The 17,343-nt window shown below is 51.3% G+C and overlaps 2 protein-coding genes across 6 annotated transcripts in view; one reads left to right on the forward strand and one right to left on the reverse strand.

Moving 5' to 3' along the window:
* Window positions 1–6,101, forward strand: part of NT5C2 (5'-nucleotidase, cytosolic II) — a 60,658-nt gene extending 54,557 nt beyond the window's left edge. For all 5 annotated transcript variants that reach the window (XM_066190994.1, XM_066190995.1, XM_066190998.1 and 2 more), the window contains 7 exons: window positions 989–1,096; window positions 1,410–1,476; window positions 2,077–2,247; window positions 3,108–3,159; window positions 3,397–3,457; window positions 3,984–4,160; window positions 4,383–6,101. In XM_066190994.1, coding sequence (XP_066047091.1) covers window positions 989–1,096; window positions 1,410–1,476; window positions 2,077–2,247; window positions 3,108–3,159; window positions 3,397–3,457; window positions 3,984–4,160; window positions 4,383–4,634 — 888 coding nt within the window. In that variant the 3' untranslated portion in view covers window positions 4,635–6,101. The remainder of the gene's footprint in view (window positions 1–988; window positions 1,097–1,409; window positions 1,477–2,076; window positions 2,248–3,107; window positions 3,160–3,396; window positions 3,458–3,983; window positions 4,161–4,382) is intronic.
* Window positions 6,102–9,097: 2,996 nt separating this feature from the next.
* CNNM2 (cyclin and CBS domain divalent metal cation transport mediator 2) overlaps window positions 9,098–17,343 on the reverse strand; it is a 118,744-nt gene continuing 110,498 nt past the window's right edge. The window contains exon 8 of the mRNA XM_066191000.1: window positions 9,098–17,099. Within this exon, the coding sequence (XP_066047097.1) occupies window positions 16,890–17,099 (210 nt within the window). The 3' untranslated portion in view covers window positions 9,098–16,889. The remainder of the gene's footprint in view (window positions 17,100–17,343) is intronic.

Raw genomic sequence — 17,343 nt, forward strand, 5'->3', positions numbered from 1 at the left:
AAATACAATATAACAAAGAGAAAAGGGGCATCATCTGGTCTCAAATGATAATCTGTGTTAATGATAACATTATTTCAGTGATAAAACATTTTCAACTGTGTCATTTTGTAGCCAGATTTCTTAGAAATAATGCACAATGGTTTAGATGTTGTTAAAAAGAGCCATGATAGAAAGGAAATAGTTTTATAAAGCAGCAGAAACATTTATGGCTGATTGTGCCTTAAATATCATAACTCCAAAGTTTCAGTCATGCTTTTTTTTTTGTTTTTCTGAGGTCAAAACTCAGCCCTGCAACTATTTGGAGAAAGGTTTATGATACAAATTTATACTGCTCTTTCAGTCTCCCAGTGAGAGGCTATCTCACGTTCAAAAGATGTGTTCTCACACTGCTTTAAAAGCCGAAGGCAGCCAAGAGGGAAATTTTGAGAGCATAGATCCTCACCAGAGCTGATTAGCTAAAGAAGCCCCTTGCTGTGGTCTCGATCTCACGAAGTGCGGATACATGGAGCAGAAAGGGCTCGGTATCCTTTGGGCAGGGCTGTGATTCAAAGCCATGCTCTGTGGAATAGAGTCTGGGTATTGCCCTACTCTTGGCAAAAGTACCAGCATGACCCTGTAAGCTCAAGCCATGGAGTTGCAGGTGTCTGGATCTGTGTGGGATGTCACCTTCAGGAACAGTGGCAGGGTGTCATTTACAGCATCTTTTTACATGGCAGCTGTGCCCTGACAGGGATGTTTAGTGCTGTTCTCCTGTCTCTCACCATGTCCTCAGCCCCCGCTGCTAGGATTGGGATGGGATGGGCTTGTGGCAAAAGGGGAATGCTTTCGAAAATGGTACTGGCAACACAGCATTGTTCCACTGGAGGCTAAGGGATTTGATGGACCAGCAATGTCACAAGGTTATGGCTATGGACAGTGACACTCCAGTTAAACTCCCTATGGTTTTTTGTGTTGTGCCTGATTCTTGGGTTTGTTCTTGCCTTTGTAGCCTGGGAGTGCCCATCGGCCATGGCAGTCCTACTTTGACCTGATCCTGGTGGATGCACGCAAACCCCTCTTCTTTGGGGAAGGCACTGTATTGCGGCAGGTGGACACGGTGAGTGGTCAGTGGAGGGTACCTCCGTGGCTAGAAGGGCTCCTGCACCTCCTGTTTGGCATCTCTCAGTGACAATGGGAAGCGTAGAGTTTGGACAGGACCTACCCTAGAGGCTGTGGGCTGGAGTCTCCTCTTCGTGATCCTTGAGCAACCCCATCACCTCAAAGCTTTGCTGGCTTCCCTACATACAGTAGGATAAGCCACCTCTGGGCTGCTTTGGGAGTAAGACAGACAGAAAAAGTGTGACATATCAATGGTATCAATATAGAAAAGATCCAGACCATCAGCACTAACACAACACCTCCTTCCACAGGTGACTGGGAAGCTGAAGATTGGTACTTACACTGGCCCGCTGCAGCATGGCATTGTGTACTCGGGAGGTGAGGCAGGAGCCCTTCTTGTTGTGTGGAGTGGCTCTGATGTGGCCTTCAGCCACTCCAGCTGTGAGAGGACTTGTGCCAGGCAAGGTTGTGCTTCCCAAAGCACATTGTTTTGTGCCCTCTGCACACTGCTCCAGAAGCTCTCCATGATCAGAGCTGCAGACTGCAGGGAAGAGATGGACCTGTTCCTCCTCAAATGTCCTTCTCTTCCTTGCCGGGGAGGGTCTGGGAAATGCCTGCAGGGCTTGTGGTGGAGGGGTGGCTGCCGCTGGCCCAGTGCAGTGTCCCCGGCTGTACTTACAGGTGCTGCCACCAGTGTGAACACGCTTGGAACATTCCACCAAGCCAGGGAAGGGCAGTGGGTGGATACAGAGCTGTCTGTGACACCCAGGGCTCCATTACTCTCACATGGTGGGGGAGGCAGCATGGCCTCTGTTGCTGCCATTCATGTAGGGGTGTGCATAGGCACAGCTGCTCCTGAGTGAACTCCCAGGCAGGTGAGCAGTGTCCAGGGCAGCCATGGTCAAGTGGTGGAGGTTTCTGGCAGGAAACTACACCTGTTTTGGCTCACTGTTCTGAGCCATGCCATTCTTCTCTCAGGCTCTTCGGACACAGTCTGTGACCTGCTGGGGGCCAAAGGGAAGGATATCTTGTACATCGGAGACCATATCTTTGGAGACATCCTCAAATCCAAGAAACGCCAGGGCTGGCGGACCTTCCTGGTGATCCCCGAGCTGGCGCAGGAGCTGCACGTCTGGACAGACAAAAGCGGTCAGGAGCCGGGCCAGCCCCTGGCCAGGCTTTGCTCTTGCTTGTCTGATGCTGCACCCCTGAGATCGCCAGGGCTTAGGGGTGCAGGGGAGAGATCACCCTGGCTTGCCACTTCTCCTTTTGGCCCTTTTCACTGGGTCTGGATGCTGGTGGCAGGAGCTGGGGTGCCTCTCTGTGGGCTGGCCTTGGGGTCCCAGGTCTTTCCTGTGCTCTTTCCCAGGCTATTGTGTGTAATCAGCCAAGTGCTGCCTTGACCATGGGAGAAGCTGCAGCTGGGTGGGGTTGAGTTGTTCCTCATCTATACCCTCAGGACCTCCTCGCCCTCTTTACATATGGAGCCATGGCTTCTATGTTAAAAAATATCTGACAAGACCTGGGTTATTCTCCCTGTAATGCCTGAGCCATGACTGCTCTCCCATCTGCAGGGAGTCCCTATTCAACAGCTGCTTCCTCCTCGTTCCTCCCACTCCCTCTGCTGCTCTGCCGCCAAAGTGCTGTGTGTTTCCCATCCTCCAGCGCTCCTGCTTTTCTCCCAGGTTTGCCCTTTGGTGTGTAAATAGTGCTGGGGGTTATGCAAGTTGCCCCGTGGCTGGTTGGAAGGCTTTGGTGAGAGCTGCAAAGGTTCAGCCTCGAAAACAAAAGGGCCAACCAGAAACCAAGCCCAAAGTTCTGCCCATGCTACAGAATGTGATTGACCTCTCCCCCTGCCCAGAGGCCATGAGATGCCTCCAGTGTCCCTGCTTCAGTGTCCCTCTGCTGCCATGCAAGGGGAGTGGGCAGGGGAGTGGGTTCACTTTCAGCACTTTTCATTCCAGCAGTTTAAACTTACCATTTTCCCCTTTATTTTCTGGATTTTCCAGCCCTTTTTGAAGAGCTGCAGAGTCTGGACATTTTCTTGGCCGAGCTGTACAAGTGAGTGTTCAAACAGTGACAACTTTCACGGTGCCTCTCCCAGCTAATGAGCAGCAGTGATAAAACCTTGGGGTTGGGTTAGCGGCACTGCTGCCGGAGCCTTGACACGGGCCTGGGCTCTGCCCACGAGACCAACCTTCCCCTCCAGACCAGCCTCCTTCCCCTGAGCCCCATCCCACAGCATCTGGTTCTGAAAGACTTTTCACACCATGTATTTACCTTCTCGCCTGTAACTAGGCATCTGGACAGTAGCAGCAATGAACGCCCCGACATCAGCTCCATCCAGAGACGCATTAAGGTACCAATCATCAAAATCCCTTTTCATCCTTCTGGATCCCAAAGGGCTTTACAACCCAACCCCACTGCTCAGTCCTGAAATGCTTTGCTCTGCCTTTGGGTGGGCACAGCAGGCTTGGCAAAGCCACTTTGCCTCAGCTCACTGGTGTCACTGACTCTCCTGAAAGGCAGCCTGGTCTGGAATAGGGTTCCTTTCCTCATGCCCACAAGCAGCACTGGCTGAGGGTGCTCACTGCTGCAGCATGTGGCAGTGGCACACACAGGCTCAGAGGGGCTGTAGCCTCTAGTTCAGCCAGCCCTGGGGTGCCAGCCTAGGGCAGTGTTGGCCCTGAGCCTGCTGCCGCCTTCCTTTCTGTTACCTGGGGCTCAGCTGTGCCCTGATGCCACAGGAGACAAGCACAGAAATCCTTGCTGGAGATCCTCGCAGGTCTCACGTAGCCCCCAACCCTCAGGGCGTTCTGCCTCAGTGTTGTGGCTCTGAGGTGCTGCCTGCCTGGCCCAGGATCTAACCTGTCCTTTCCTCACAGAAAGTGACCCATGACATGGATATGTGCTACGGGATGATGGGGAGCCTCTTCCGCAGCGGCTCTCGGCAGACGCTCTTTGCCAGCCAGGTGATGCGCTACGCTGACCTCTATGCAGCCTCCTTCATCAACCTCCTCTACTACCCCTTCAGCTACCTCTTCAGAGCCGCCCACGTTCTGGTGAGTTGCAATCCCAGGGAGGTGAGCAGGGGTCCCAAAGGTGCCCGTGCTTGTGTCCATTATCACTTCCACAGGACACAACAACACCTTGGAGGGTTTGGTGGCATTTGATAGATTGTAGGCCAAGTGGTCACATTCTGGGGTTTGCTCTCCGTGTGTCCCAGGGAGGCAGCCGGGCACTGGGACAGCCCTTGTCACGTCCTCTCTCTATTCCATGTGCAGATGCCACACGAGTCCACAGTAGAGCACACGCACGTCGACATCAATGAGAAGGAGTCGCCGATGGCCACACGCAATCGCACCTCGGTGGATTTCAAAGATTCCGACTACAAGCGGCACCAACTGACCCGTTCCATCAGTGAGATCAAACCGCCCAACCTCTTCCCCCAGGCACCTCAGGAAATCACACATTGCCACGATGAAGATGATGATGAGGAAGAGGAAGAGGAGGAAGAAGAGGAGGAAGAGGAATAAGAAGGATAAAACCAAGTATTTCTGAAGATAAACCATGACTCTAGCGGTGATCAGGAATGGATTCTGTTGTTGGGGCCCTTGGGGTGATGGGTTGGGGGGTGTGATTCTTGCAAAGGCACATTTTGAAAGTATTTGGAAACTTCTAACAAATTAACACTAATTAGGAGGAGACCCTTGTTTTCAGTTTTGCAGACGGTTCAAAAAGCTGATGGATTCTAACTGGGTGGTGCATTCAGACTGGACTGCCCGCCTGTGCTGTTACGCTACTCCCATTACATTTTGGGATGCTGCATGTTTCTCCCTTTCCCATGATGTGTCTCATTTGGTTTTCATTTGAACAATGTCCTGTGAACGGTTTTTGGCATTTGTTACATTCTCTGTGGAGACACAAGGGATGTGCTGGGCCCTGCAGGAAACAAAATCATCCAAATCCTGCTGCCCGTTAGGTTGCTGCCCTTAGTCTTCTGCTCCTGGGTTACACAATCCCCCCTCCCCATGTTAGCCAGGGTGTTGCACTCAGTTTACCTTCTGTTGGTATGAGTTTCTCTGTGAACGTGGTTTGACCCCTCCAGCCATCATGAATGGCAGTGAGATTCCAGCTCTTGCACATCTCCTGCCATACACGTTTCACTTTGTAGCCGCTTGTTACCCTCTCCCAGTGTCTCCAAGCTCTCTCACCATTGCCATGCGATGCATAATTTCCAGGGCATTTCTCAAACGGCTGAGCTGCACATTCTGTTCTGAACTCCTCCACTTTCAGCAGTAAATATTAACCCAGGAGCTTGAAGCTGCTGCTTTAACATTATATTAGTCACTCTGTGTTCCTCCTGACCTTTCTGTCCTCTCAACTTTTAAGTGAAGCATCCCAAAACCAACCCCAGGCACCATCTGGAGTGAAAGGGCCTATAGTGCCAGAGGGCTGTGGGCCACGTGGGCCTGCCCTTATCTAGGAAACAGCACATGCCACAGGGCCAGCCCCACGGTGGGAGGCGGGAAGCTCCCGGCCGTCCAGCAGCTGCCCTGGTCTTTGGTCTGGTGCGGAGCAAGCAGAGCTCATTGCCGGCCGTGGTGGGCAAGGCTGCGTCCCTGGCCAAGGAGGGTGACGGCTGCTGTGTGGGGACCGGGGGTGTCCCAGGGACGGGCAGGTAGTCTTGTGCCTGAAAGCCAGCCCAGGTAAGGCAGGGAGCTGGCACACAGCTGGGCAGCAGTGCCCTGTGGTTTCCCTCTGAGTCGTGAGTGCAGCCTCACTTACTCCAGCCTCTGCCGTTCGCTGCAAAGGGATTACAACGAGGGCCCTCTTGTAATGAATTTGACTGTTGTTTCAGTACCATAAACTCATTTAATTTTTTTCATTTTAAAGTACCTTAGTAGAAAATAAAAGAGGAAAAGCTACACCACCAACATCTGAGCAGGAAAACGCTGCTCTAGTGGTTGTTCAAGTCAATAAATGATGATGTTTCTAAGAAATGCCTGTTGTTTTGTGGAGTGTTGCTGAGATGATGAGGGCTGTGCTGGAGTGGGTAAGAAGAGATGGGACTGGTCTGTGGGGTCCCAGCAGGATGGGTGACTGGGGAACAGTGAGAGCATCTTTGGGAACTGGTCATGTGAAGCACTGAGGAGCAGTGACAGTGGATCTTGCTGTAAGGGCACATCTGGGCATGAGGCTTCTGTTACCACCATCTGCATCAGTCGGGAAAGCATGGGAAGGGCAGAGAAACATTCTGCTCTTTGACACAGAGGGTGAGGAGGGGCTTTTTCATGGTGGGAAAGGGAACATCCGTACACTGATAGTACCTCCAGCACTATTTTGCCAGGGCTGTTTCCCACAGACGTTACCAAGGATCACTTCCTGCCCCTCTGCCCCTGCAAGACGCGTGGCCAGGGTGGCAGCAGGGCACAGCACAGCCTGTGCTCACCAGGAGCTGGAAACCTGCTTAAATAGAAAAGAATACCCAGGGAAGGCCAGTGCTGCCACACAGCAACACAAGGCTGTGCCCAGCTAAGACGGGCAGCCCTGGGCACTCCTGAGCTAAACCCTCCCCAACAAACAAACTCATGTCAACCAAACCAGACCTGAGGAGGTTCCCCCATCAGTACCACCACAGAAGGATATTCAGTACCAGGGCCAAAGTGCCAGACAGAAAAGCAATACTAAATGGCAACAGCTGGTGGCCAACACTCAACACCTGACACCTGAGGAATTAATGAAAACTCCAGAGCACTGGGTCCCTTTCACCTCAGTTTTGGAGTCTGGAGAGGAGCTAACATGTACCCACAGTGAGGCTGGCTGCAGGAAGGCCCAGGGCGCTGTTCCCGAGCCCTTTCACCAAAGGCCATGCTGGGCTCTGCTATGTTTAAACTTCATTTCTCCAAGTATAGCTACTTGAATTTTTTAAGCTTTAGCTCAGCAGCTGGGGGAGGCATGCGGCTGCAGAAAGGGAGATCTGGGGAGCTCCATGCATTCCTCCTTCCCAATCAGTCACCACAAATAGCTCACTCCCAGCCCAGGGCTATTTCTGACTGTGATGGGGAGAAGAGTCTTCAAGGCTGGAGCAATGGAAAGTATTTGACCCTCACTTCACGGTGGGAAAATGTCGGGCAAAGCCTGAGAGACACACAAGCACTGCCTGGCCTTGTACCATCCAATCCATCCTGTGCTGGCTCCACCGTGAAGTTGTGGTAACCGCAGACCAAGAGCCAGGGTGAAGCTTCTTGCCCCAGCTGGCCCTGGGGACAAGGTCACAGCCCAAGTTTCCAGCCCACACCTTCCTCAGGCAGCTGCCCATGGCTGATCTGCACCAGCTGCCGCTTCCCAGCAGCTGATGGCCTGGCAGTACCTGTGTCTCCAGTCACTCTGCAGAGCCTCAGGGAAAGCTCCTGCTGCTCTCTTTGCAGCCTGTCCCCCAGCCCAGGGACAGACATGCTTTGCTTTTGCCCACCAGCAGTGTTCTCTGCTGCAGCAAAAGCCTGGTGGAAGCGAGCATGGGGGGAACAGGCCTCACCCGTGCCCCAGGCTCTCACTGACCTGATTTCTGGCTTCAACCACTTCCCCACCACCTCACATCCACCTCACCTGCTCCGTAGAGCCGGAGGGGGCTCAGAGGGGCTGCATGAACTAAACCCTGCCAGAAATAGGAACCTGAGGCTCCCTGCCCTTAGCCACAGGCCTGCAGGTATCATGTGCTGGGCACTGCCCTTCTGACCAGATCACAGCCCTCAAAAGCTGATCCCAGCCCCCTCTTTATGCCACCTCCTCACTCAGCAGAGCAAGGCCCAGCTGCAGCTCTGTATCAGGATATCTACGACCATGCCAGAGGCTGCAAAGCCCTGTGCCAGTCCCTGAGCAGCAGCCATTCCAACTTCCAGCCTGAAGCCCCCGCATGGCAAACATGGATAAAAAAAATTCTGTGACTGCAGAGCCACCAGTCCACCTTGGCCCTGCACAAGGGTCCTTTCCCTCCAGGAGACCAGCCCTGAGGGCCACTAGGCTGTGGAGCCTGGCCATGGCAGGAGGTACTGCTGGAGCCTTGAGGACACAGAGCCCTGGGTACAGCTTTGGGCACTGCTCCCGCCCTGCTGCCACAGCGGCCTGTACCTAGCAGACAGAACGCATCCCACCTCCCTGAAGGGATCTGGCCTCTTACACCCTCCCTTCCAGAAATCCTGGGCTCTCTCTACCCTGCTCCTCCATCCTGCTGCTCATTACCACCAGAGCCAGCCCCAGAGTTGGCCTACACATTAATTCTACTTACGTCGTGCTTGCAGCATCCCACCACCTTCCACCGGCTGCCAGGGACAGGCACGCACAGGGGAGCAGGAGTCCTCAAGGACCTGCCGCTCTCTGTCCTGCTGATACCTCATGGGGGAGCGAGGTCCAGAGGAATGGGGCCATCCTGCAGCACAGAAGGCCTGCAGGGACAGAGGCTGCACTGGGTGCAGCAAAAATCCCCACAAGGTTTGAGCATTTGCTGCCCGTCTTGCTAACCCAGGGTTTGGCAGCTCGAGAGCTGAGCATGACAAAAGGTGGGTGCAAAGAAATCAGCTGGGTGGAACAGGTGTGAGGAGGAGAGGGCCTGAGGGATGGCAGAAGCACAGTACGGGCACATGGCAGGGCTGTATCTGACACACAGGAAGGAAGCTCTTCTGTACCAGTGCGAGCTGGAAGTGATGGTGGGCAAGGGACCAAGCACAGGCTTGCTCTCCTGCTCAGAAATGTCTCTTGCAGCAGGTTCCACGCAGCTCCTCCACTGCTGAAACCCCAGCATGAGAGGAGAAGGCAGCACCCCCCAAGTGCAGGAGGATGGACCAACTTAGTCCACCAACTTCTCCCGTCCCACGGAGCTGCCGTCAAACCCAGCCACTCCCCTCACTGGAGAACCCCAGGCACAGCCCGCCTGGAGGAACACGTGCTACGGACAGACGGCATCTGCACTTAGAGACAAACATGACCTATGGAGAGCAGGTTGTAAATAAGGGGTTTTTATTACTGAAAGAAAAAGACCCTCACCCTTGAGGGAACTTCAAAAAGTCAGCTGCTTGCCATTGCCACCAGCTTCCCAGCCAGCCTCTGATCAGCAAAGCCACCAGCACAGCCCACCCCAGCTTGAGGACTTACAGGCCCAGACCCACCAAAGTGAAGAACAACACCTGCCTCTAGAGGAACATGATCCGGCCTCTCTGTGGCCCTAGGCAGCTGAAGTGGAGATTAAAGACTGTTAAATGTGCCAGTAGCAGAGATCTGGGTACAGGATCACAGACATTGGCCCCACCACCCACATGCCAAAATCTGTCCCTTGGAAATGAGGGGGGAGCATAGAGGAGGGAAAAATGCATAAACTGGAATGTTCAACAGAAAAAAAAAATCATCATTTATCTAAAAAGAATAGAAATAAACAAAATGCTTTAAAACAAAATCACAAAATATACAAATAAATCTGGTACAAAATAAATAGGAAAGATTGGAAATCTACAACAAAATTGGAATAATTATAAAATTAATTTGTATGACAATCAGTATATGAAACGTATACACTTCATTCAGGATTTCAGTTGTGCTTATTCAGGTTTATGTACACACACGGAAATACTGTAGTCAGAATACTACAACTCTGGAAACCCGAAGTCATGTACAATATGATACAATGCACAAAGACCACATATGATGGCAAGACACAGGGAAGAGCTGGCTGGAGTGGGATCAGACAGCCATGAAAATGCACTGCAAAGGGAGAGCCACCATGTTCCGCAATGGGGGGACCAAGGCCGAGCCAGCAGCAACCAGGACAGGGCTCCAGGCAGCCAGGAAGGAGAAAGGTTTGGTGTGAGACCTCTGGCTGCTGAGCACCAGCTGCTCATGGCTTCCAGGAACACATCTCAAGTATTTGGGGTTCCAGATTCACTGTGTTTGGCATCCAGGCACCTACCCAGTGATTCAGGTGTCGAGGCTGTCTCTGCTGGAAAAAAACAAACATGCCAAGAGTTCTGAGGTCTCTCAGCAGAGCCTGACCCTGAACTCCTGGTAAGCCAGCCTTGTGCTCAGGAGAACGTGGCTCAAATGGGACTGCAGCACTGCTACTGGGGTCCTGGTGGGTTCCCACTCTCCAAATTCCATCTCCGAGAAAGGCAGAGTCCCTTGAGCAGCATCTCCTACCCTCAGTGTGAGAAATGAAGACAGAATGGCTGCAGCATGGCCTCTTCCTGACTGCTGCCCCTCCTTCTTGCCTTCCTGAACACTCAGCTAAAGCCCATCAAGTGGAGCAGAGGAGCAGCTGTGGCCCATGTGAACACAGCTGTCACAGAAGCCACTATGCTGAATCCAAGCCAGCACAATGCAGAAGGACAGAGCACGTACACCGGGTGAAAATCTGCCAGCCAAGCCAAGCCAGCCCAGCCCAGCCCACTGGACCTGAGATTTTAAAGCACGAATGACACTGGATCTGATCTAAGCCTGCCCAGTCTGACACTTCCGAGAAGAGGAGCTCATCAGGAACCCTTCACTCTCCCACAGTGATCTTTGGGACATGCATTTCATATTGGCACTTCCAACTAAAGGCATCTCACACCAACTAGTTTTTCACTTGTATTTGGAAGGATTTGGTTCAACAGTGATGCCCAGAGGGTGAAACACTACCTCCTATTATAAAGCTCTGTGATCAGCAAACAGTGGAGAAGGGATGCTAGATTGCTACACCAAGCACTAAATGATGGGACAAGCCCTTCCTCCCCAACAATCCTGCAGGCAACCAACTGCCACACTGCTTTCTGGAGGAGAAGAAACCAAATCAACCCCTGGAGCATTGGAGCCACCTGCAGCCTTTGCATGTTTCAGGCTCACTACAGCTGACAAACCTCTAGCCCAGTTCCATGACAGACCACTTCTGCCGAGTCCAGCCAAACCTCTGCTTCTGAGGGAGGATCAAATACCAAGCATCTCCTTAGCCAGAAATCTGCACTGAAGGAGCAAGAGCAGCCAGGGCACCATCCACTGCAGGATCCCAGTGATCAGCCCTGCTCAGAGAAAAAAAGAGAGCCCAGGGGCAAAACCTGAGAGGAGGATGATGTTTTTCAGCTGGAGACAGAAGACCAGCAGCTCTGAGTACCGTATTTCCAATGTGAAGAACTGCTATAGAGTCTGACCTCAGGATAATAAGAAGAAAATATCACTTTGACTGAACTCAATGCTACCAACCTACAACACAACTCCATCTGCCACCTGTACCATGCCACTGGCTGGAGGCAGCTTTCCAGCAACCCCTTCCCATCCCTGAAGCTCAGGAATATATGCACACACCAAGATGGAAAAGCTCAACTGTACCGCCTTGGACCCACAGTAATGGCATCTCCTTATCTGGATGCAGCCCTGAGACTGGCCCAGAGGAACACAACCCAGCATGAAGCCAGGCTCCAGAACAAGAGCAAGACACCAAGCAGGATTGTTGAGGGGGTTCTGCAGGAAGTCATGGATGTCCAGGTCCCCTGTGCTGCCCGCACACTGGAGTGAGGCCAGAATCACCACAGACATCACACCAACAAGAGACCTGCAGCAGACTGACCAAGTGTAACAGCAGAGCAGGGATGAGGGCAGCTGCCCAGCCCAGCCTGTGGTGCAGAGCCTGTCCTCCCTGCTGGCTAAGTCAGATGAAGGCTGCTCTCCCATCTGTGCCATGGGAAAATGCCCAATTGTGTTGGTTAAGCTCATCATTTCACCACTGGGCCAAACCAACCCTCAGTATCCAGGGAACAGGTACTTCTTTGGGTCTACGTAGAGCCCCAGTGTCGAGCCAGGTGGTGGGATGGGCAGCACAGCTGGGGCTGTACCACACCACAGCCAGGGTTCTTGCCTTGGGACAGGGCACAGTGTGGACACACAGACCCTTCAGTCCTGGGTGGGCACCTTTGGGATGAAGCCTCAAGTCAGCATCACAAGGGGTACTCTGCAGCATCCTTCCCCACCCCCAGCCCCAGTTTTCTACTGGTAATCCAGACACTGGATAACTTGACAACTGGAACACAGGTACTAGATTTAAAACCACAGATGTGTGTATTAGATATTGTATAAAATATGGTACATCTTTCATGTGGGAATGATTTCTATAGAGAACATAATTCTGCACAAGGAAGATGCATGTTCCAAGGGGTCCTGGAGAATGCGGCTGTGCTCTCCATCATGCAGTGTACTTACGTAGGATGCTCATGAGGAGGAAAGGGCTGCTCCTTGCCATCGCCACCCCCACACCCCTTGGCTGAGCTCTGCAGAGATCACAGGAAGCACCACTGCTGCCCAAGCAGCCCCTCACACAAAGCCACCTCTTTGGTTTTCTTTTGGTTGATTTGAACCAGAGCCTGACACCACTAGTGCCCAATCTCCTCCTCATCCAAGCTGGGCCCTGAAGGCTGAGTAGCAGCAACAGGTAATGTGTGTGGGCCATCGGGGCAACTCGCCCTGCTACCCATGAGCTTTCTCCAGGTCTGAGTGCAAAGGGCCATATCCTGAGACTCCTACTCTTGTCAGCTCCACCCACACAAAAAGGCACTTAAAGAAAAGAAGAAAAGCAAACAAAAAAGCCCCCAGAGGTGAGGAAAAAGGAAGCGAGTCCAGGAGAAGAGAGGAGGAACAGAAAAGCAAGCAAAATGTGAATGAGTGGCTAACCCTTCTTCCAACAGGCCCAAGAACTGCGCACCTTCGGCAGCCAGCTCCCGCTGCCCCCGCACAGGTCTCAGCATCATCCCATTCCTGCTCAGTCTGGAGCAGGAGCTTATGGGGTAAAAGAATGTGAGAGGAAACTATACATGACACAGGTTTGGAGCAGAAGTGGAGAACAGAAGGATCTGCCCTGTGGAGCTTCCTCTCTTGGTTCATCTGGATGGGGGAAGCACCTTCTCCACACCATCCTTGGAGCCCCTACCCACCAGCCTGCCCAGACACCCTGCCAGCATTCCTCATCCCACTGTGGGATAACCCATCCAGAGCTCCTCCAGCTGCACCAGAATTTCAGGGAGTGGACAAGCTGGGAACAAAACAACAAGCACTTTGTAAACTCCGAAGGGTCTGAGCTTGCGGCACAGAGTGGCTGAGGCTGGTTTGCTAAGTCCCCCACTGAGCCCCTCTCCTCTCAGAACTAACGTGCTTCATGTGATCTCCACATCACCAGGGTCAGTCTCATTTGGAGAAAGATTCTCACTGGAAAGCAAGAACATTCCTTCACTCTTTACAAATATTTGGCAATACACAGAATTTAAAAAAATAAATCATAGTTACAACAGATTCAGGTTCATTTCATTTAAAGGAAATTCAACCAACAGGAGTGTAAAAGATATAATTCACAGTTGTGCATTTAAGATATTAGTGTTGAAAACCTCACTTCAAAGAACTCTTGTGCAAAATTGTACTGACAGTAGAAACCATGGCTAGATGCCTCCCCAGCCTCCCTCGGCCTACAGGCCATCATCCACCCTGCTGCCTGCACCCAGAGGCAGACGGGCGAGGGGAACAAAGGCGGCAGCAGGAGTTGACATAGGAAGATGCAGTATCCTTTCTATAAGTCAAAGCCTGGCCAAGGTCTGAGGTCAAGTTCAACGACTCCCAAAGCCACCAGCCGGTGCCCTGTGCTGCGGTGACCGCCCCTGTGTCCTCATGGCACTGCAGCACGGCATCCAAGTGCCACGCAAGGCAGAGAGGGCAGATCTGCTTAGGCAGGGCACCCCTGCAAGGGCACGGATCAGATGCCGTGACATCTCCACTGCAGTCAGGAGAGCCAAGCCCTGGCATGGGCAAACGCCGTCCTGAGGCTCAGAGGGATCCTGAGCTGGGCACGGGGCTCCTCTGCTGTGATGGTTTTCACCAGGAGGGCCAGGAACCCCTCACATTTGTTAAACAATAAAACTGTAAATACCCTGAGAACAGGGAGACTGATTTTTTCCCCTCCAGGGAGAGGACCATGCTTTGTTCTTCAAGCTAATTAGCAGTAGCAGCTCCTAACCCCTCTGGGTCAGGTACATATTTCCGTATGAAACACATCTATAATCAACTATTTTTATGGAAATTAAGTGAAATTACTTCACTTTCCATTATTTGATCTGTACAAATGATGAAAAACAGTCATGCAAAAAATTGCCTGCAAATTTTGGGACTGTGCAGCATGGGCAGAAGCAGGAGGTATTTGCTTTGGGATCACATGGCTTTGGTTGGAAAAATTTGCGCTTTTTTTTTTGCCTTTTTTTTTTCTTTTTTTTAAAGGGAAACAGACATTGAAACAAATTCTTAACCTGCCACAAGAAGCAGAAGTCAGATCCAGCAAGCAAACTCATCCCCAAGAGAGCTGCCTTGACTTGAGCCTTCCCTCCTTTGGCAGGTTTGACAAAACGGATACTGCATCTCAAGTTCACCACCATGTCAAACACTTCCAACAAACTTTTACATTCAGCAACACTAGATAAAAACTGGCGAGACGAGTCCCTCGCTGAGGACAAATGCTGTAACATCTGGACATTTCTGTACTGTGAGAAAGGTGCAATATTGGCAGTTCTCTGGGATGCCACAAGGCTCAGGCCAGCCCATGCTGCCACCAAGCAGTGTGCTCTCAGCAGTGCTGAGCTGGTGCACATCAGAGCAAGGGTGGGATGGAGGCTAAGGAAACACTTTTAGATGGGACAAAGTCAAAAAGCTACATGTGAGAGCAAGGCTTTGGAGGGCCTGCTTCCTCCTCGCTGGGTGCACAAGTTGGATACTGTGCAATTTCTCTGCCCCTTACAGGGACTTCATCCTCATGGGTGGCTCCCACCAGGGTGGACAGCAAAAATTAGGGCTGCTTTCTGAAGCTGGAAGAGAGAGAAGGAGGAGGGAGACAGGCAAACCCAATTGGCTCTGACACCACGCACTCCAATTCCCACAGGAGACCCTGCAATGGAATATTGCACCTTTCCAACCACCATTCACACAGATGGACCACAGGAACTTGCAGTGAGTGCCTTCCACAGCTCACTAACAGGAGAGATGGGGCAGGCCTGCAGGCACAGAGAGCTCTGGCAGTTGCATTTGAGGCTGAGGGCTTCTTTGGGTGTCCCCAAAGAGATCATCCACGTGTAAAGAAAGGGAAATGCTACATAGCCAGGGGCCATAGCAGGGTCTTGAAACAGAGAAACCTCAAAGCCTGATTTATCAATCCAGATACTGAGGGCAATGTTCACATTTTGTTTGAGACAGCACTGGAAGGGGAGAGAACTGGGGGGTACAATTTCTTTTTTTTTTTTTTTTTCATTTGAGGACTTAGACTCCATCTGTGGAAACAGGTGATGCACAACTGCCATAGGGCGCCTCTTGCTGGCACCCAGTCTGCATCTAGGTTTTTGGGGTGGAGGAATTGGTTTCTGCTGCCCAAGGCAGGTGTTGCCCTGCACTGGTGGCAGCTGGGTGGAAGGCTCTCTGTTCTGCTACCTTGGTAATCCCTACCATGGCTGTTAAAAAGGGGCAAGAGAGAAGGAAATGCACTAAATCCACTCAAAGCAATGAATGTGGCTAGGAACAGCCTGGAAATGAACCTCTCTGAATCCCTGAAGTGCAATACACTCGCGTCTGGAAAGTTTTGTCAGCTCTTGGAGAGGATGGTTCTGGCTCTTCAGCAGTGCCCATCCTTGCACTGGCAGAGGTTTACTGTCACCTGGAGCATGTACTTTGGGTGTAATAGTAGCAGCATTTTCTGTGTTAATATCAGAGATGACAGGGGGGACAGGGACCGATGTTCTGATACTCAGCAAAGGCTGCACCATCTGTTCTGGCCAAGGTAACAGTGCACAGATCCCTACAGCACGGGAGTGTTCAAAGACTTGGCATCTCAGGGTGCACACATTACTTCACCATGCAATTGTCAGGAACATCAATGAAAAATCACCCAGTTACTTCACTATGGAATATCACACCTGGCTTTCATTTCACGAGACTGCAGTTTTGCTAATTAATTCCTTCCCCCCAGTATCATCTTCAACATACACAAAGGTTTTGGAGGTTACAAAACTGTAAGTGTAACAATGCTTTTGCCTGTTTAACAAAGAAACCTTCTGAAATTTGAAACATTATTAAATACCAGAGTAACCACTTCTTCCCTGAAAATTAACTGCAAGACTGTAATAATCCTCATCTCTTGGTCCTCCAGGTGGCTGAAACCAGAGGTTCCTTGAAGCTTGCTCATTCTTAGGACACAAATAACATACAAGTACCAGTTACTAACTTTTTCAACAGGGCAACAAAATGGACCACAGAGGGGTGAGAAGAGGCCTAAGGACATTGGAGCCAATTCACAAAACCATGACAGAGCCTATTTGAGGTTCATGAGGGACAGAAACAATTTAAAACTCTGCAAAATACTTTTTAAAAACATGATCTCTCTTGAAAAAATAATGGAGGAGCTTTTAAACTTCCCCATATGTGTTTGAGGAGAAAAAACCCAACAAGGATCAAAAGTACAGATAAAAAATAAACATAATTCTACTTTGCAAGAAGAATTTTCATCGTTCTCAGGGGTGGCTCACCATTCCCAAATTATGTTTGGGTCTTTAGTCTCTCTTGCTCTTTGCTCCTTTCTTCCTGTTTCTTCCTCTTCTGCTCCCAGAACGGATGCAAAAGTCTTTGGTCTCAGAACACTGGATGCAGCAGTGTTGCAAGCACGCACTAACGGTGTTCACACTCGGGGAGGAGCCAGGAAGGAGCGAGGGCTGGTCCTGCTGAGGAGATGGGATGGGTGGGTTGTGGGGAGTCAGCTCCTAGATGGCTCCTTCACTGTGCATACTGTGGTTGGGCTTGTTGTGAGTCACACAGTTCTGTTCATTCAGCAGGTTTGCTGTCTCGTCTGGCAAACCATCGTGCAGCTCCGTAAGAGTCAGTTCGATTTTAGTGTTTTCACTGTCCGAGGACTGAGGTGTTTTGTCCATCCGGGATGCCATCAGGGCATTTTGGTACTGCTGTCTTGAGATCTGCTCCAAGAACAGGGAAGAAACAAAAAAAGTCAGTCACACTTCTATGACCCTGTGGGGCACACTGAGAAGATTAAGCTTCCTCCCTTTCCAGATGACCACACTTCAACCCCTCTTTACCTGTTTCCATGAAACATCCCTGCACTTTGCAAGCCTAGAGCATCCCAGCTCAACACCCACAGCATGGTGACATTTCCAGGGAGGGTGGAAGAATAGTGCTGTGCAATCACCATGCTGTTCAAAG

Source organism: Chamaea fasciata, unplaced genomic scaffold (assembly GCF_029207755.1).
Source record: "Chamaea fasciata isolate MVZ Bird 193981 ecotype frontalis unplaced genomic scaffold, bChaFas1.0.hap1 SCAF_9, whole genome shotgun sequence".
Lineage (NCBI taxonomy): Eukaryota > Metazoa > Chordata > Aves > Passeriformes > Sylviidae > Chamaea > Chamaea fasciata.